A 21,154-nucleotide genomic window follows, 5' to 3' on the forward strand; every position below is an offset into this window, starting at 1 on the left:
AGCAGTGCTGCTAAATCACTGGCCTGATTTGAAGTCTTCCATCTGGAATTGTAAGTTAAGGACAGTTCATCAGAGTAGTGATTTATTGTGTAAACAAATCCTGCTGCTGGCAATTAGGAAAATTTAGCTGCCTGCCACTCAGCCAAATTCTTTTATCACACTTGACTGAAGTTTCCAGCCTTGAATTATTAGTTAATAACATCTGAGCAAAAGCATAATTTATTGTTTAAGTAAACTTTGAAACAGAAGAACAGTGCCTTAGATACCAGACTTAGTGCTTGGCTTAGGCAAAGCATTTTTCTTTTAGCACAGAATTGTAATAGAACAGAAGTAAGATTTGTGACTAATTCCATCTCTTACTGCCTGCATAACTTACCTAATGGCGGAACACTGTCTTCTGAGCTATTCTTTCCTCATTCATGTATTGTAACACCAATAGCCATTGTGCTATAACTGAGCATAGGTCAATTGCACACATTCAGACATGCACAAATCATAAAATTTAAAAGTAACACATCTGTGGTTTCCATATGGGGAAACTTGATACCATCCTTTCTTTACCATGTCATCTGCTTTATCAATGGTGCTTGAGGAAACCCGGTCACTTATAGCTAATTTAGAGAAGGTAGTTATTTGAATGAAAGGAATAACTATACCTTGTCCTCTGTCAACAATTTCTTAGCATTTAAGTATTTACAATAGTGTAATAATACTAACAGCCACCAGATGCCAGCATAAGCATGCAAGCACTGAATAAGTGCCTGGTTTATGCTAAAAGGCAAGGATGGTGCAGACCCAGGTCATTATGTGGTTACAGTTACACTAAGAGTAGAAGTGCACTTTCTCTTCGATGTTTCAGTGTCATATAGAAATAAAAGATCTGATCATCAAGTCAGATCTGCATAGCACTGTACTAAAGTTAATCTTGGATTTAAAGAGACTGCTTCCTGGAGAAAGGAATGTATCCCTGCCATAGCTGGTAATTGCCTAAATTCAAACCTGGCTTATTTCCATATGGAAATTTGACTGGAATTTCTAGCCTAGTAGATCTGATTTTTTTCCTTTGCATACTAAACTGAAGATTCTTAATATCAGATCTTCTATTTATGTAAGTCTGCACAGAATATGCCAAAATCACTCCATCATCTCTGCAGAGTAGACTGGACCTTCCAGACACATCACGTTCTTGGCTGCAGGTATGCAAACAGTGTAGGCAGGAAGAATAAAAGGGCAGGTACTCATGGTGCAAACACACTGCAACACTTTCAAGTGCAGATGGATCTTTTTTTCTGAATTTGTCAGTGCTTCTGCCAGAAGCCTTTGCAACACCATAAAGTAGTCACAGCCTTCTGAAATTAATTGAATGACGGAAATTGCTTCTGACAGATTTCTTCCAGAGCAGAAAACTTTGGTCCCAGAGTGTTCAAAAAATCAACAGGCAAGTCCTCACTGCCAACGGAGACAGAGCAGAAGGAGTTACTTCGCTCTAGTTCTCCTTCCTCAGCGTATCTGAAGGGTTCATAGATGACCCTGTAATCTTCCAATGTGTTTTGGTAATACAGTTTCTAAAGAAGGGAAGAAACAATGCAAATCATCACAGAAGCTCCTACTGCCCTTTTGGAAATTAAAGGAATTCATGGTGTGCAAATTAGGCAAGTAAGCCAGGAGGTTGCAGTGAAGCGTATGAGTCTTTCTCTGATAAGGAAAAGTTTTACTGAAACTCTCAGCTGCGTAAGCACCAGAGCCTGAACTTCCCCTGAAGTACAAATGAGGCAGAAAAGAGCATTTGATCTGTCCTGGACCAGACAGCTGTCGAGTAAACACGACTGCGTGGAGGCATACAGTCTGGCCCAAGGAGGCACGGAGGAGAGGCCTGTGAACATGCAGTGGCCAGGCAGGACATGGCAAGGGGAACTAGGATTTCCCTGATAGCACAGAAGTGAAAGAGCGGGCAACCAAACTTCATTTAACCTTGCACAGCAACAGAAAGCATTTTAGCCCCACTTCGCCATCTTGAAGAATTTGTTACAGGTGACAGACCCCAGCCTTGCAGTAACTGCTGGGTGACCAGCCAGAGGCTGTCTAGGAGACAGGGCATTTTCAACAAGGAAGGGTCTTGAATGTTTCCCCATCAAATATATCCCTTGCATTCAATTGTAATGCTTCTTAGATGTGGGCTGAGAGAGTAGCTGAAGCCATAGCAGCTTTCCAGATTTGCAAACCTTTTTTCTTATTCTTACAAGCCAGCTTGACAAAGGAGGGATTCAACATTCATTTCTTACCTGACCCAGTATTCTGTCCACTGTCTGTATGATGCAATCAAGGTGTCTTACTTGGAATGTCTCATAACTACCGTACAGGCCATCCTGGAAGACAGACGTAGTATCTCAGGTTGACCAGCACAAAGTCACCTACTAACATTCTCTCCGATACAAATAAATCCAATTATCTTTCTCTCCATTACATCCATTTCTCTTGTGCTGTCTTCTCCAGTTACATTGCAGCTTTTCTGTTCAGGGACTGTTTCTTCTTATGAATACATACTTCATGTGTACATGCAGTCACCAACTGTAGGCATTCTTCAAAATCTCCAGTAATTAAATACGTTTCTTCCTCTAAATTTATTGGACTCCTTTTCATTAATGGCACTAACATGACCCCAGAACTTTATAATGTCTACTCACACAGGTAATCCTAGCTCCTAACTATGGTCTTAAGGATTCTGGAATTGGGTTCTCATGTACATAAAAAAGACTATTTTACATTTTCTTTGCCTGCTGTAAGACAGAGATTGTTCTTAGAGTCTCTTGGTGGTAACCAAGAACAGAACACATGGCAGTCACCTACTGATGTAGACCAGAATTTCCTTCAGGCATTCTTTACAATAAAAATAGACATCTGTTAGAGAATACAGTACAAAAATCCACAGAACAAACTCAAAAGCCTTCAAACCCCCAGAAGTATATCTTATAGTCATAAAAATACTCATAAATCCTGTCCACACTTTTATGGTACGTTTAGTAGAAGATGTTGACCAGCATGTTTTTGATAGATAGCTGAAGAATGATAGTGCCATTTCACTTATGCCAAGAACTGAATAAATTATTGTGCATATCAATTCAGGTACTGTGATAAGATTTTTGGAAGAAATAACACTTCCAAATATTTAGAACAGTAACTAATGAAAAGAAGTGCCAGTCTCAAACTAAAAGCTGTTAGAAAAAACAAGTTGTCAACAGTATTTTAGATACCAGTGGACTCTCCAACAAGTGACACCTATTTTCTAATTGAACCATATTGCATTATTCTTCCTACTATTATTAATACCAAACCTCATTCTTGGGATTACCAATTTCTGTGGTATAAAAAAGGGCATTTACATAAGGAAACAGGCAGTTACCTCAGCAATCTCTTCTTTTCCAGCCCCCACTGACACAGGTGGTAGAGCAGCATGATCTGTAATATCCAGCTTAGCCTGCATACAGGGAGAGGGATGGTATTAATAAGAAACTGAACTAGGCTGTGAAAGATCACACTTTTGCAGACTATTCCCTTTTTCACTTTCATTTACTTCCTTGTTGAAAACACTAGCATGTGCAGTGTGACAAGAGATGGTGTGCCTCCTCATCTGTTGGATTCATCAGTAGGTAAAGGTCCTGCTGATACTGAAAAATGGTAGAAGTGATAATAGTCTGTCACCAGAGTAGCATTATCCAGTCCATGCAGAACGCCACTCCCCAGATATGCTCAGTGGCAAAAAAAGCTTTATATTGCTCAATACCAAAACCAGAGGACACATAATAAAAGAGATGACTAGTACCAAATTCAGCCACACAACACTGGTGGGGTAATGTGAATATTTGCTTTTGCACTTACTTGAGATAAAGACATTCTGCTCTCTTCATTATATTTTATTAAAGTCTGTTCACTTTCTTGAGGTGGAACAATGGCTTTGCTTTTAGATCCTGGCACATAAAACTGGCAAAGTAGAATACTGGAAACTGTTGAAACAAGAAAGAAAATGGTGAAATGGGCATTGTGAATAGATCTGTATGGCTCAACACAGTGGGTTGGTGAGGTACTCAGCCCAGTTCCAAATGAGCTAACTTGGAAACCTCCAGCAATGTATCTGTGCAGGTGCCATGCGTGGCCTGGAGTGGTTAGCCTGCTTTAGAAAGTCAAGCTCTTACCTCCACAGAGCACTGCATTGAGCAGGCACACTAGATCACTCACAGGTAGCTGGAGGAATACTGGTCAGATAATCTACTAATTTTTGCTTCAGATAAAGAATCAGTAGTTCATCTCTTCAGCAGTAACCAACATGAGCTGTTACAGAGCAAGCAGCTCTATAACAAGCAATTACTGGGTAGTGTAACCCTCTAGGAGAAATTCATTACTTCCAGTTAGCCGGTATATGGCTAATGTCAAAGCAGTCAAGTATTCAATTTTATTCAATGCAAATAAGAACATTTACTTTGTTGCACTGTAGTTCAGCTTAACAACACATTTACATTTGTCGGTCATCTTCTAGCCACAATAAAATCATGATTTTCACAAGTAACAAGCTGAAAAATTCCACCTGTTAATATTGCATTTCTGTTTTTTTTAGTTTAGATATTTTCTTTTTTCCTAGGTTATATACTGTATTTATTGTTGTTCACACAATAGTACTCCATCTATGTTATCTTCCCTTTTTCACTTTTCTATAATACACAGTCCTCACCTTTTCACATCCCAACCATGAGGGCAGATAAGTTTCACTAATCATTCTAGTGTCTTTTACCCTGTGTTGTCAGCCTTGGATACCACCTTTCTCTGCATTACACATTGTATCATAGTGCCTAGTAATTTGAAAGTTTTCTTGGCTATCAAAAGAGATCTCTTTGGTTACTAGATGGAAATGGCAATGTCTTGTGTTGGAAAACTAAGGTCTTCCTAAAATTTGAAGAGAGAACGGGTCATGGACCAGGACACATGGATGGAAGTGCCATGCAGAGTGCAGGTATTAATTGCTTGCACCTTGACTACACTCTAACACGTTAAGGCAATAGGTCTTTCCTGTTAAGGCTGGTAGATTTTAGCACATGTTCATGAGCTGCAATTGCAATGAGCTCCAATGGGCAGATTACAGATAACTTGCACACATAAGTTAGGAGGTTACTCACCCAGTAGTAATAAGAAAGCCGTCAGTATTATTGCAATGGCACCGCCTCCAAGTCTCACTGCTGCTTGTGGAAGTGGTGAATCTTTACATGTAAGTCCATCTGGGCAAAAGCAGAACCTAACCTGCTGATTCTGCTTTGTGGAGAATCCTTGCCTGTCCTGAATAATGACAGGCACCAAGTAGCTACCTTGTGGGAGGCTTCTTAACATTAAAAGTTCAACTGAATCCCCTAAAAAGAAGACAAGCAAATTATTTACAGACTCATAGAAAGAAGCCTGATATTCTACAATCCCTTCTGTTGATAATCAAAGGGAAACTCATTTGCACCCCAATTTCAAATACTTTTTCTAGCCTTAATGCACCACAGTAAATAGGGCAAAATGACATCCCACTTTATCACCCTGCTGAGCCTTCTGGGCAAAAAGATCTGTCCCAGTTGTGCTGCATTCTGGCATAGCTGCACTGACAACCTCTAGAATTCATTAGGAAGTTAATCAAATGCAGAAGTGGTTTCTCAACTGTCTTATCCCCCCTTTCTGCAATTTAAGCACATCGCTTCTGGTCCTGTCCTCAGCAGAGATGAAGAACAATATAGCTTTTTTTCATATTTTGAAAGCTGTTCTTCCATGTCCTTTCAGTCTCATTGAGACTAATTAGTAACAAACCATAAAGGTAAGAGACAGCGAAATAAGTAAAGGGCACATAAGTGACAACGAACTTCTCATGAAGGACATGAAAGGAAGAACTCACCAAAGTTCCTTCCTAATTTCCAGTTATGCTTCACATCTTCAGAGTCCTCAGCCAGCTCAAAAGCGAATGGCCCAGAATGCGAATGGACCGGAGCAGACTTAGCTTTTATAATGAGAGGCGTCCCTTCTTTTTCATCACACACATCTAAAGAAGGAGCCACTAATGTTGGCATATGATCATTAATGTCAGACAAATAAACCAGGATGGTGCCAGTACCAGTCTGTTGTGGAATACCTAGATAGGAGCAAAAGAAACAGAAAAACACTCACAACTGGGTATCGACAAAATCCAGTCCATTGGCAGGATCTCTGTCTGGTTTATCCTATTAGTCACACATAACACAAGTTTTAAATGGGTGTTCTTAGTCTTGCTATCATTTTATATCTAACATGCACCTCATCTCAAGCAGTCCAAATACTGCTTGAATATTTTCTGACTGGCTACTTACCATGATCAACAGCATGAACAATAATGGTGTACAGGCTGTTGTTCACATAAGGGGATTCTTGATCAAATTCTTTTGCCACAGTAAGAACTCCAGAATTCTCATCCACACTCAGCCAGCCATTTGGGTCATGGGTTAGTTCATATCTTAAAAAGAAAGGAAAAGGTTACAAATTACAATCTTAAATGGATTTTGAAGAATAGAAAATTTCTGCTGCATCTTTGTCTTTTTGAGCTTTGTATTTTTACTTAATACTGATGCTTACTTTTGTTAAGTCTATGACAAGCTGTGTGTTTCAACACAGTGAACAAACAGTTCCCCATACAAGTCCCCGTACTGTGTCCAAGCCCAACAAAACTGTTCCTAGGGGCTAAGAAAGCATCTAATTTCCACATCAGATTACCACTCTTACAGCTGAGCATACCTTAGTTCTTTCTATGGCATCAAAGTTATGTCGTCAAAAGTAAAATATAAATAATGCAACCTGGGTTTAGGCAAAACTATTTTGAAGGCAACAAAACCATTGAGCAGCCCAGGACTGACTGCACCTTTAAACTGCATCTTACAGAACCAGCTATCTGGATCTGCAGTATCATCAATAGTAAACCTGCACCTCTGATGTATATATTCATATAACTGTAAATATATATGTGTATGTATATTCATATATGTACATACACCAAATTAAACTTGAAAATCTCTTTATATTCCTAAGCTATTTCTTATTCTGAGAGTTAGAAACATCTCCACTTACTTTATCTTATTTGGCCCTCCATCTGGATATGTGGCAGGATACCTTCTAAACACTCTCCCAGGCTTCATTGAATCTTCTTTTTGGACAATAAGTACAGGAGGATGAAACCTAGGAGCACGTTGTGACTGTAAGACCTTGATGTTCACAGTTGTATTTGTGGATTCTAGGCTTGAGATCATCACAATGCCGTTTTTACACATGAAGAAAGGTTCTTCATTTGCTACAGAAATGACAAGTCTCACCTCAGAGTCATCTTCATAGTTGAGAGGCTGAAAACCCCAGACAAAAGCCTGATTAGCAGTTATGACCTTTAGTTTGACAGTCACCTCTATATACCTGGAACTCAGAGGTGAGCTGAGCTCACCAAACTCAGCTAAGATGCTAAGCTATCGGTCTTGCAGTCAGACTGGCCACGCTATATATTACCATGCTGTAGCTCATCTATTACTGCTGCTTACCTCAATAATACTCAAAATGCCTTCATTTGTGTCCGGATCTGTCTCAATGGTGAACTGTTCCTTCTCATTGCCTTTTGTTACTCTGTATTTCGCTCTCCACGCTGGAGTGTTGGGAGAGTCTTTATCTTCCACTTGGAGCCGTAATACAGCTGGATGTTCTTGTCCTGCTGAAATCTGCAGCTGGTACTGGGAGGGGAAAGGAAAGAAATAAGGACTATTTCTATTCCCCAAGAGGAAGAAGCTTGTTAGCCAGTTCTGAGCCAGAGTTCCACCACCAGACCATGTGGAGCTACTTTCTGCACACTGTTGCTGTCTGCAGTGGTTCATGTGTCCCCACTCAGTGACAGAGAACTCCTGTGGGAGTTACAGAACTAACTTTCCTCCAAAACATTCCCACTGACTTCATAAAGAACTTATTTCTAAACCTGATCTTCATCTAAAACCAGGAGACTACTCGTCTCTCCTAAAACTGACTATAGCAATAGGCCCATAAATGCCATTGGGGCTTTTCATCCAGGATTGTCTTCTGCCTTGTAGAAGAGACCGGTGCATACAGGCTTAGGCCAGAACTAGTCTGCAGATGTTACATACCTGACCTTGTAGGAAGGAAGTATGTGTGAGATTTTAGGTAATTTCTTTTTTGGTGCAACGTAGCCACCAGCTTGCCCAATTAGCACTCCAAAGCCAGGCTAAGAAATGCCAATTAAATCACCTAAGGCAGAAATACGTCTTCATACAAATTGGTCACTGGTTGAGATCTGAAAATTCAGACTCTTGCCTTCTAATATGTAAACAATACTGTCCTTGCATCACAACTTTTAAAAATGCTGTAAGGAATAATACATGTACTCAGACAGAGGGAACAAATCACAGCTGTGCAAAGGCTGGGAATTTTACTGGACTGGAGTTAATGATGACGAAGCACAGATTTCTTGTATAAACCTGTTTTGGCAGATTATCTAACCTTATTCCCTCAGGTCTTCCAAACACCATTCTGCAGGTAAGAGACTTGCCATAGTAACACACTGGTAAGTGTGTTTGCTTTTGTATGTGACTTCAAACCCACTGTTGTAACCCAGTATCTATTCTTACTGTTCACAACTTCAAATATTTACACATACCAGTGCTTGACATGACTCTGCACCTTGGATGTGTGTACTGGTTTTGGCTGGGATAGTTAATTTTCTTCATAGTAGCTTGTATGGTGCTATGTTTTGGATTTGTGATAAAAACACTGTTGATCACATAGGGATGTTTTAGTTATTGCTGAAGAGTGCTTACACAGCATCAAGGCCTTTTTCTGTTTCTCACACAGCCCCACCAGTGAGTAGGCTGGGGATGCACAAGAAGTTGGGAGGGGACACAGCCGGGACAGCTGACCCCAGCTGACCAAAGGGGTATTCCATACCATATGGCACCGTGCTCAGCAATAAAAGCTGCCTGGAAGAAGGGGAGGGGAGGACGTTCGGAGTTACAGCATTTGTCTTGCCAAGTAACTGTTATGTGTGATGGAGCCCTGCTTTCCTGGATATGGCTAAACATCTGCCTGCCAATGGAAATGGTGAATGAATTCCTGATTTTGCTTTGCTTGCACACATGGCTTTTGCTTTACCTATCTTTATCTCAATCTGCAAGTTTTTGCACTTTTACATTTCCAATTCTCTCCCCCATCCCACTGCAGGGGAGTGAGCAAGGGACTGGGTGGTGTTTAGCTGCCAGCCAGGGTTAAAACATAGTGTGTCAACATGCAAATTACAAAAACAGGTCTTTCTGGGACCCCAGCCTGAAAATGGATAGCTCTTATCTGAATTCAAGTGTAGATGTCTACCTGTTCACAGCTTTTAACTCCTCAGAGCCCTCTTCCTGCCAGCAAGCTCAACTGCTCCCATTCATACAGCAAATGCTCTACACGAACCCTCACAGAATATGCCAGCAGAAGCATTGCACCTTCCCCTTAGTTTCTCAGATGTTAGAATAAGCTAGTCTGTCAGCATCCTTATGCTAATAGTGAGACAAAAACCTTCTAGTGCTTGTACACAGAAAACTAACAAAATTTATCACTGTCAATAGTCAAGCATTCTCTTACTGTCCACATTTTTAAGAGATTTCTTCTAACACATAAAGCTCATTTGCACATGTTTTGGCCTGACTCTGCAAGTGTCTGAGGGGTCCCATTTCCACTGCTGAGTGTATTTAGCGGTCTGAAGGACTGAACTAGGATTTAGGAAGGCTCAGTAAAGTAATCATGTTTTTCCTTACGTTATCACTAGTAAATACAGGGAGGTGGTTGTTTGCATCTTCAACAGCTACATTCACTGTTGCAGTAGATGAGAGCTGGGGAGTTCCATGGTCACTGGCTTTAATCAGAAGTTTGAAAGAGTTGGCAGTCTGAAAAACAGAAGAAAGGAAGTTCCAAACTTAGATCAGAAGCAGTTCTCGCATTTTGCCAGTCACAGCTACAAAGCGGGATGTGACAGTCTCCTTCCCCTTATACCTGGTTAACATGTAGTGAACATGTATCATGCATTAAATGATAAGAAGCTGCAATATGTACATCACCTTATAATCCAGGCATTCTGACAGAAGTATTGATCCTGTGGTAGGATCAATATTAAATGTGAATCCATCTGGAAGGGGCATTTGCATACTTAGAGAATAGGACACCTGAGAATTTGCAGTGCCATCTTCATCTTTGTCCAAGGCAGTAACTTGGAAAACTGGCTTATCTAGGATGAAGAATTGAGACATTAATAGAAGTGTTTAGGCTTGACATGGAGTTTCTCAGGCCTGTCTGCAGGCTCTTGAACACACAAGTCCTAAGAAAACCTGTAACTTCTCCTGTGGCTATGATTATCCCTGCAAAGACTCTGGACGCCACCTCATTTGGGTGGCAAATCTGCCTGAAGTAGTTAGACAATAGAGAGAATTACCACACTCCTGAATTTACCTTATCAAAAACATTCACTAGTTATTTATGCCAGCTCTCAGCCCGCTCCTGGGGAGTTGGCACCATGCCCACATGTCTACACACCCAGATTAGGTCTTTGTTATTTCTAAAACAGTGTGTCTGACCATCTTCTGTGAAGCAGGTTCCAGATCCACAGTTCAGATTAGTCTGCTAAAATCTTGGCTTGCAGTTAAGAAGAAATATCTTAGGAGTTTTTCCAGAATGTCTCCAGCGCTGTGCTAATGTACATTGAAGTTAATCAGACAAGAAGCTGGTGAGGGCTCTGGAGCACAAGTCTGATGAGGAGCGGCTGAGGGAACTGGGCTTGTTTAGTCTGCAGAAGAGGAGGCTGAGGGGAGACCTCATCGCTCTCTACAATTACCTGAAAGGATGTTGCAGAGAGGTGGGTGCTGGTCTTTTCTCCCAAGTGACTAGTGATAGAACGAGAGGAAATGGCCTCAAGTTGCGCCAGGGGAGGTTCAGGCTGGATATTGGGAAAAATTTCTTTACTGAGAGAGTGGTGAAACACTGGAATAAGCTGCCCAGGGAGGTGGTGGAGTCACCATCACTGGAGGTGCTCAAGGAACGTGTGGATGAGGCATTGTGGGACATGGTTTAATGGGCATGGTGGTGTTCATTGATGGTTGGACTTGATGATCTTACAGGTCTTTTCCAACCTTAGTGATTCTGTGATTCTGTGAAGTCAAGGGATAGGAAATAGTCCTTCACAGGCAACAGTCCCTAAACCCTCAAAAAATGAGTGTTTAAGTAAAGCCTAGGGAGAAGAACAGATTTAGTAAGAAAGGAAAAAGAAAGACGAATTAAAACGAGAGCAGTCATACACAAACCAGTAGTATCCCTTGTTTGGATGGCACTTACCTTTACTGTGGTTCTCTCTTATTGTAACGCTATATTCCTCCTTGGGAAACTCAGGTGTGTTGTCATTAATATCTTTAACCTTTAACTTGAAAAATAAAGGGCGGTCCAATGGTTCACCAGTTTTTCTGTACACAATATCGAAACGTATCTAAATGAGTAGTGACACAGAATCAGAATGGAATGAATGGTATCATTTAGAGATCAGACTGGAACAAAAAACTTTCAATTTTGAAGCTGCTTCAGTCATATTTGGCTAGCATTTGGCTTTGAGTTACATCACTAAGTCATTATTTCACCTTTCAAACGTAGTAGATTCATAATGGTCACCCTGTGCATTAAACAATACTTTTAAAAAAATCAGTACCTGGATTTGGGTTATTCGAAATGACTGCCTAATATAAAATACATAAATATCCTCGGGGCCAGGCAAAAGAATGCTTTCACATGTGCTTCCCAATTCTGAAGTATTTATTTGAGTAGTACATTCAGTTTTCTCTAGCTGCATTTCTATGATGTTTTGGCTCCATAACCATGAATGTGCAGGGGATTCAATTCTGAACACTGAATTCTCCTTTGCTACACTTATTTCTGCTTTAAAACCAAGTCAAGAGTGTCTGCCCTGGAACAGCCATGCATCCAGTGAAGGGGAATAGAAAGCTCTCCAAAATGTATCTTTTGATTATGGAAGGCAAGACCTTACACAGAAAGCTACATGGAATGGTAACTATCAATTGGGTACAGTAAATCCACAGAGATACAAATAGAAATCATCACAGGATTTGCAAGAGGAAAATAAACCCACACTCACGTATTTCATTCATACACTTGTTAGCATATTTCTTTCATTATACTTACTGCTTATGAACACTTGTCTGCTTTTTAAGGAGAAACATATGCTTACTCTTATGTGAAGTTACAGTAATACAGCTTTGCAGCTCCTCCAGTATTATCTAGTTTTTTGTAATGCATAACTATTTGCTTCCATTCTCTTGATTAGGAGTTTTTGGGTCCACAACTTAGTGTTCTGGTCACTACAGCTGTAACATACTTTGAATTTCAGGACAACCTTTTCATTTTTTAGATTACGATCGAGGGTCATACCAAAAAGAAGTGTACAGATATTTGTGGAAGTCCAAATGTGCCACAAAGATTTATAATCGATAGTGATGTGGAAGAGACTCTCTGCTGAGACAGTCATCTTAGCATTTATTTAGAGGTTCAAAATAAGAAAAGGAGGTCATAAAAATACACACTTAAAATTCTTATAGGTGTATCTCATTCTTGTGAAGCATTTAGCCATGAGAAAGCAATTAATACTTGCAAACAGTTTCAAGTATTTTTTTAAAGTGTGTTACCTGAAAAATCGGGGTCTTTTCTCTGTCAATGGTACGATGTACATACAGATGTCCATTTGCATCATCTTCTATAGAAAACAGTCCAATCTCTGGAGATTCATCTACCCCAGGTCCACTGATTACATATTTTACTGATGTATTAAATGATTTGTTATTGAACAGCTTTTGAAAAGAGAAGTAGCAGAATGCAGTGTAAGTAGGGAAGACAGAACAGAAATAAAAAGACTTTAGATCAATTCTCTTCCTGCCCACCTTCCCTTTGCAGATGGGGCCTTGCTTGCAGGCTTGCTCTCAGCCAACTCAACATCTTCCTGGGCTGCAGCACCACTATTCTCTGCACAATGTGCAGGCACACAGCTCTGTGCAATGACTCTCTTACCTCTCCCACTCTGTAGTCTTCTTTCCCCTGAGTATGCCTGCAGCTTCCCATAGAAAGAAGCAATATACCCCCCACACCACAAAATTCTACCCAACTCTGTGTAAGTAAGACAACTTTGAAAAAATAAGTTTTTTAAAAAAGGTGCTGTTTGATGCACAATTCTTGCCCTCTCCTACCTTTGGTATTTTATTGTACAATCTGTGTAAGGTTCAAGAACTTCTACTAAAAGGTTGTTCGTACCTGTCCAGCATATTTTGGGAATGGTCCTTTGTCCTCCTCTTGAATTTCAATTGTGGTGATAATCCAGGTCCTTTTTGTACGCTGTAGAGGACGTAGACTGTCTAATTTATAAGAATCTACCCACTATTGGATAAAGAAGTGTATTTAGTGCCATAGTTTACATATTAACAGTTGTGTATCCGTTATTATATAATATTGACTACAAACCTGAATACTCTTCTTTTGGATGGCTTGCCTTAAACTGAAATTTTCAGTTTCATGAGAAAAACTGTTGGCAGCAGTAACCTTGTGGGGAAGAAAAAAAGGTGATTGTGAGATGCGTGGTTAAGTAGAAACCATTGATCTGCTGTCTAGGAGGAATTTGGCTTCACAGAAACATATTGATCCAGTTTTGACAGCATTGTATTAAATTGTATCTAACCCTAGAATCTCCACAAATATCGTCCATCTCACTCCAAATGAATTGGCATGAGAGCTTGGATACTAATTTCTCTGGTCAGGTGATGCCAGTCCCAGAAACATGCAAACACTGCATCTAACAGTCCGTGGAATTATCTCTATGGCTTTTCTCAAACCAAGTAGCTCCAGTTTTTAAAATACTCTGGGTCTAGTGCTCCTTTAGAGGTTGTCTGGTATTGGCAGGACATTAACTTACTACTGGAAAAAGTTACATCTGGGGAGTATTTCAGGTTCTCAGAGACTCTTGTGTGACTCTCAGTGTTCCAAACACAGCTGATTTACCAGAAGAGGAATGCTGGACCAAAGTCTCTAATCCGGATGACTAAAATAAATTGCTGAGAATGGTGACTGCACCCAAATTGGCAGGATTTGCCCTTTTATAAGCACAAGCTTCCTGCACTGGCTTCAAACACCGCATTTTACTTGAGATCTTTAACCACAAAGGAGCACGACCGTACTCAAATTACACTATTGCCATTAGCTCACGGGTAACTTGGACACCTTCCTCCTAGTCCTCAGGGCTTTCAGTGGAAAGCTTGGGGTTTTATGACTCATTCCATCAAATGTTTGAGGCCTTTACCCCATGACCTTTTTCTGAAGAAACAAAATACTTATAAAATTGCCATGGTTATAAACTTGCCAAGCAGTGGGGGCTCACCAGTAACGCCTTGGAGCTACTCTGTAAAGCTGTTGTATGATCTGGGGAAAACCTCTGCGATGTAAAACCAGCAAGGAAGGCTTTAACTTGGCACTTGCATGTAGTATTTATTAGCTTTGTTCCAGGTTCAGCTCTGCTGGACCCCCCGAACAAGCTGCTTTCCCCTTCGGGTATGCGTAGCCACTTTCAATTATATTGGAAGCTTTAATTGCGTATTTTATGGCTTCCACACTCCTCCATGTGCACCAGTTGCACAGCGATGGCTCAGGCCATTGCTGCATCAGTTCCAGGCGTTGTCACTGCTAGAAAGGAACGACCCAGTTCAGGCCCACCAACCCCACAGAAACACTCGTGGAAATGCCACTGAACTACTGCGGGGGATCGTTAGGCCAGCAGAGCCAGCGCCAGGCACCCGGGCGCTCTGCCGGGCGTGAACACCCTGGTTGGTGTCCCCAGCAGGACGAGCGGAGAGCCCCCGCTCCTGGAGAGCCCCTTCCAGGAGACCTGAGCCCGCTACCCGGGGCCGGGGGAGCCACCCTTTCTCGGCGGCACCGCGCGGGACGTGCGCCGGAGCCCCCCGCCCCGCGGGAAGGGAGCGCAGTGCCCGCGGCCCCGCGCCGCACCCACCTGCAGGAGCAGCAGTCCCAGTAGCTCCATGGGACGCCGCGGGCAGCGCGGAGCCGCGGGAGGAGGTCGGGGGCCGCGCCGGGCCCGCTGCTGCGCGGGGGGCGTCCCGGGGCCGGCCCGCGGCGGGAGCTCGGGGCAGCGGCAGCAGCGGCCGCCCGCGGTCGCAGCCGAGCTAGTTCCCGGGAAGGCCGGACAGGGGCTTATTGCAGTCCAGGTCCTTCTCACTAGGCAGTTACCTGTGGTTCCACTGGCACCTGAGCTGCCCCAGCGCACAAGCGAGTGTTTCCGCCTCGTCAGGCAAAATAAAAAAAAAAAAATGACCTATTGATTCTGTAAAACTGAAATGACTCCAGGCAAAGCTCAATCCTCCTTTGGTGGTGTTTCTCAGATTGCAACTGCCACTTCCAGTATTACGCAAAACAAAAGCATCATTGCTGCAGTTTTATGATACATTATACAGCTAGAATAAAACATGCGGCTTTCCTTGAGTTACTTGGAAATGGCATTTCCTAAGAACTTCACAACTGTTTACAAAAATGCAAACGTGCAACTTTATATTTAACGGGAGCTATTTTTATCTGCCATGTCCAGAGTACTACTTTTATATTACTTCAGACTTTGAACCAAGAACAAGTTCTGTAAAAGCTTACTTGAACCCTGGCGTAAACAACACTAGGTTGTCCTGTTCAACCCAAAAGCCATCAGGCAAGTATGAACTTGTATACCTGAAGCTGAACTTCCCACCCAGCTTGTGAAAAATATCTTTTAAATCAAACTACATAAAGAAGCAGAAAATGAAAAATTAAGTCTTGTAAAACCACGTAAAAGGAAGACTGAGTGGCAGACAATATGGGGAAGGTCCTGGCTTCTACGAAAACAACTTTTACAGCATTTTCCATTCTCCTGTATTGCTTTTATTGGGCACAAGGAGGTTTATTCTTTTTTAGAAGTGGAAAATAATTAATTTAGTGTTCTGGAAGTTGTGAAAGGCAGACTTAGGGAAGAACTGATCTGCTGTTCAGGGGAGAAGAAAAGCAATACATCGTGACAAATAGGCCACAATGTTCTAAGTAACAGTGAGTGTGGGGAGGAAGGCAGGCAGATGATCTTCTGAGATTCACTATTAACAGGACAAAATAACAGTAACAGGCTTAAATAACAGCACAGGATAGGATGGTTTAGACATCAAGAAAACCCCAAATAGCAACAATGTTCTGATTGTAAAATTCTTGTGAAATGTCTCACAGATGAGTTTTGTAATGCTTAATATAAAGATTACAAGAATAGTAAAGCAAAGGGATTTTCAGCAACAGGAAATGCCATTTTTTTCCCTTTGAATCTTTCTCACTTCATTTTCCTCAATTAGTCTCAGCTGAACATATGAACACGCTGTGTGTGAAGTAAGTTAAACATACTTATCCATGTACACTAGCAACACGAGAATGTGGTTCTCTGCCTTAACACAGCCGTTACAGAAGTGACTGCCCTGTGGAGTAGAAATAATCATACAGCATTAATCACCTAGCTTGGCCATCAGCAGCAACATAGCTGAGATACGCTGAGCTACAAAGCTCTATCCTACACTGCAGTAAAGAAATTCTCCAGAAGAAAAATTCAGAGGTGCCACCTTGTGGATGATGAAAAAATACAACTAAGTAACAAATAGGCAGTATCTCACTTTTAATATAGTAAATATATGGTAACTTTGAAGTACAAGATGATTTTCCAATGAAATTACTAGCAAAAGTATCCACAAAAAGTTCAAATAAATAAGAACGCATGATTACCAACATCAAAAGCTGGGCTGCAAATTCTCAGTTAATCACATTCCAGTCTTTCCAGATAGAGTGGTCTGTTTAATTATTTTTCAGAAGAAAACCCACTAATGCCAATGGGAGCAACAAAGGCTCAATACCTTTAAAATAAGGCAAAAAAATAGTACATTATAGGCAATTTCATACTGTAGAAATTTCAACTATAATATCAGCTCCGAAAAAGGTATCACATATAGACTGAAAAAACTGTCAAAATACTCTCAAACTTCTAACAAGCTCTTTTAAATAGCAAATACAAGATAAAAGTTACCTCAAACAGTGCTAAATGAAACAAGGAAGGACACAAGCAATAACGGGATTACAGCACAAGTAAGTAGTCTGGAGTGAAAGGAGACAGTTTAGGCCAATGAAATAAGCATAACCATCCCCTGCAGCATTACACCCCTCTGCCATCCTGCTGGGCACGGGTCAGCGGCAACAAGCAGAGGGGCACTGGCAGCACACAGGCGGTGGGGCTGGGAGCTGCCGTCACAGCACCCTGGGAGAGGGGCATCGGTGGGCGTTGAGAGCTCCCTACTTCTGGCAACCCATTTGCTCTAAAGTCAACTTTCTCGGAACAAATACTGCTGAGCCTTTTTGCCCCTGTGAGAAGCGCTATCACCCCACGACCCTGAATTTGTACCAGCAAACGTAATCTCTCATTGGGAAAGACAAATGCAGTCCACCTTATCAGCCTTAACAAGTGGCCACCCCCTGATTTAGGATACTGAACCAGCAGTAGGGATTGATTTGAGTCTTCCTTGCAAGGCTCTTCCACTTGAGGAAGATGTGAAGCCCCTCTTCCCAGCAAGGTTTGCATTGCTCACACAGTGACAACCCCTCTTTGGAGCATAAATTCTGAGTAACTGCAGAAGCTTGATACCTGTGCTGCTAAGAGAAGAGGATCTGGAGGCATGGTGCAGAACCTTCAGAACTGCTGTATATAACTGACAGCTGCCGCGAGGTGCGAGGGGGTGCAGGGCAGGTAAAACTTTAACTGACCACAGTATTTCACTGCAGAGGTGCAAGTAATGGAGAAAAAAGAAACACGTCAAGAGAAAAACAATACTGTTTTTAAATTCTTCACATTATGCATTAAAAATACAGTTTTGCATTACTAAGGAAAACAGTTTATACATATTGGAGTAAAATTCAGTTTCTTCACATCTTTGTAACAGGGTAATTTCACTGAAAACAGCAGAGTTGTTCAAAGTTTATACTAGTATAACTGAAGTAGAATCTGGCTATTTATTTAAAATGCAACCTGAGGGTATTTGTTCTGTAGGTAGTACTGCAGAACATTAAACCTTAAAATTATCTAGAAAAAAAAACCCACTCTGTTTAAATATGTCACATCACAGTAAACTTGTTCTTGAAGAAGCATGATCAATGCTAGGTTTAGACACACATATGATCATATTGCTAAGCACAGTGAAAAAAAATATAAATAGCCACACAAACACTGTGCTGTGGAAGTATTTTAATTCCAAACTGAATGTATTTGATGGAATAAACTTTTCTGCTATGTTCAGAAGTGCTTCTAAAGACAATATCCATCAATACAAAATGAAGGAAAGATAAACCATAGTCCTCTTCATAAAAGGAGCTCTTTTTATCTATAGGCCCAGAACATAGTCAAGTTAAAATGGAAGCAAAAGTGCTGCAGGATAAAATCCAACCCTTGCAGGTCTGCTCATGCTAAGAGCTGTTTGTTGAGGCAAACACAGAATTTCTATTTCTGTATGTGAACAAAGAAGACTGTGTAAGAAGTATCAAATAGGTGAACAAAAATTAGACTTGTGTGATTATCATGTGAGACAACCTTACCTGGCCAGATCACAGCCAGAGCTTAATGATAAACAAGTACTCAGACTTATTTTTAAGTGGCATCACCACCTCTGCCTGCTTAACTTTTTAGTCTCCAACAACAGATTGATGTCCATTAGATCACAAGCACTACATTATAACAAAACTTTCCTAAGTCTGTGAGAAAAAACTTTTCTCAGTGCCAATCACCTTTGCTCTGGTCAAAACTGACTGAAACACTATTGATTTATTCTTTAAGAACTGATCATGCAAAATGTGCCTGTATCTACATGCCCTCCTTATAACCTAGGAAAGCATCAATATAGAGTAACATCTCAGAGGAAAATTTAGCATACACTAATATTCAGTGCTATAATAACATGCTAAATTAATTACTGCATCTAACAGAATTTGTTTAAAAAAACTGCTATTCTGATTATTGACTTGATCCTGCTCACCTTGCTTTTGGTGCTTGTAACAGTGCACTAAAACAGCGTACTGAAATCATGCAGTAAAGTAGTGCTTATTGGCAAGAGCAGTCCTACTAACTTTCCTGTGAATCAGGAAAACTTGACTAATGAAGGCTTGCAGAATTCGGTCAGAGCTTGAAATTCTAGCGCTGGATACAAGAACCTTTTATCTAAAAAAGCTGAAATACATGATGAGTCTGGAACAAAACAAAAGGATGAAATAGCGACAATAGAATGTGCTGGTCCTCTGCGGTTGCTGGTGTTAAATGCCATCCTCTACGTTTCACCACACCTCTGACACAGCCAATTTATTTGATCTTTGAGCATGTCAGATTAATTTCACTTTAATTGCATAGAGCTGAATGTACATGCAACTACAATTAATTTTAACTGTAACCTCACAAATACTGAATATGGAAATTAATACTGTATATTACATTTGTTTCCTTTATCAATTTAAAATTTCACATTTGGTCTCCAGTAGACTAGGAAAAAAACACTAAAAATATTTCTTAGACTATTCCTGAGCAATGTTTTTGTGTACTGTAAAATACTCTAGTTTATTACTACATTTATTAATATTCTCGCATTTTAAACTACATATAAATCCATGCTTTGAAATTTTACAAAGCTGAAGATCTGGTAGGCACAATGAAAGAATAGAAACAGCTAAGCATCTTAAACCCAAGATAAGCTCAACAAGAGAAGTGCAATTTAACTATATACATAATGTACTCTTTAGTATTTGCTACCTTTTCATTTTCTATCACAATGTGAAGGATCCACTTGTAAAATCCGGTCCATCAGACCTCAGCTCACTTCTCATAAACAGTTCACCGTGACAGGTGGCTGAGGAGGAAGTTAATGCTGCTCAGTATTTCATTTTAAAATGAAAGTACAAAACATCCTCTAGAACTTCATCTTTAACAAGATCGTGTCCCCAGCTGCTGTGATTGATTTGAAATTGTAACAGATGAACTGACACTTGAATACTCACTGAACTGTCCTCCGTATTCTCTTGTATCTCACAGACACAAGAGAAAACAGAGGGTCCGAGGACAGGACCCAGTTCTGGTTGTACAACTGCTTTCTGTAGGGTATTTCCCCATGTCATTTCACTAAACCTTGCAACAAGAAGCCAAGCTAACTGAAGTAGACTGGACCACGGGATAAATAATAGTCATCTCACGTGACTGAAAATAGGTATCTTTTGTATCAAAATAGATCTTTACTTGAACTTACAATAGCCTTTAAATTTATCCCCTAAGAGTTTATTTTTTATGTTTGGAGAGGGTACCAGTTCTGCAAATTAGGCCACAGGGTCTCTAGTAATACCCTCATCTTGCATTAGTCATATATATCCATGTGCAATTTGAGATTTGGTCATTTCCTCTAAATGACAAAAAGCATCAAGGCTTACAAAATGAACTTCAAGGAAAGCTGTCTGTAAACACAGTGGAGATTTCTGGGTATAAAAATATGTATTCCATTTTCTTAATCTGCCACTATTGAAGCTGTCTGCTCCCTAATAATTTTTTGTCTTAAAAAGAATCCTTTCTGCATTAAAATATTTCAAAACATTATCTCCATTCTTCTTCTTATCAAAAAAATATCTAATTCATCAAAAAAATCCAATTCATCATCTTCTGTGAAGAATTAGAGTTTGACTTTGCATAGATAAGTATGCTCCATTATTTTATAAAAACAGTTGAGCCCTTTTCCATCAGAAAACACCACCATCAAACCTGTCTCACAAAATGGCACATCTGTAAAACAGCATGGATCCTATTCTCTCAAATAGATCAAGGTAGGCGTAAGAAACACCACAGACTTCAATGGACTTCAACTGGTGCAAATAGGAGGACGCATTATAATTATATATTTCTCTAAACTTTCAGACTCTACTATTGTTACCTTCATTTAGCAATTGTGAATATTTTTGAGGAAAG

At 40.5% G+C, this 21,154-nt stretch overlaps 1 protein-coding gene across 1 annotated transcript; it reads right to left on the reverse strand.

The window, feature by feature from the left end:
- Positions 1–1,355: 1,355 nt before the first annotated feature.
- Positions 1,356–17,749, reverse strand: CDH26 (cadherin 26). The gene is made up of 16 exons (XM_059827406.1): positions 17,331–17,749; positions 15,116–15,287; positions 13,372–13,494; positions 12,753–12,914; positions 11,398–11,545; positions 10,131–10,297; positions 9,831–9,959; positions 7,572–7,757; positions 7,114–7,382; positions 6,363–6,505; positions 5,915–6,148; positions 5,166–5,393; positions 3,877–4,001; positions 3,401–3,475; positions 2,283–2,366; positions 1,356–1,565 (listed from the first exon to the last, which is right to left on the reverse strand). Exons 1-16 carry the CDS (start codon positions 17,747–17,749, stop codon positions 1,356–1,358), a joined length of 2,874 nt encoding a protein of 957 aa, XP_059683389.1.
- Positions 17,750–21,154: the final 3,405 nt, after the last annotated feature.

This window comes from Gavia stellata, chromosome 20, assembly GCF_030936135.1.
Source record: "Gavia stellata isolate bGavSte3 chromosome 20, bGavSte3.hap2, whole genome shotgun sequence".
In the NCBI taxonomy this organism is placed as follows: domain Eukaryota; kingdom Metazoa; phylum Chordata; class Aves; order Gaviiformes; family Gaviidae; genus Gavia; species Gavia stellata.

What these genes read in the sequence shown, in the direction of transcription:
- CDH26 (XM_059827406.1), bottom strand. Translation starts at nt 17,749, where the DNA reads ATGCAAACCTTGCTGGGAAGAGGGGCTTCACATCTTCCTCAAGTGGAA. An exon ending in TCCCAAAATATGCTGGACAG is followed by an intron (nt 12,915 to 13,371) that starts GTACGAACAACC and finishes TCTTTTCAAAAG; the next exon opens with CTGTTCAATAACAAATCATT. An exon ending in AAGAGAGAACCACAGTAAAG is followed by an intron (nt 10,298 to 11,397) that starts GTAAGTGCCATC and finishes TCTTCATCCTAG; the next exon opens with ATAAGCCAGTTTTCCAAGTT.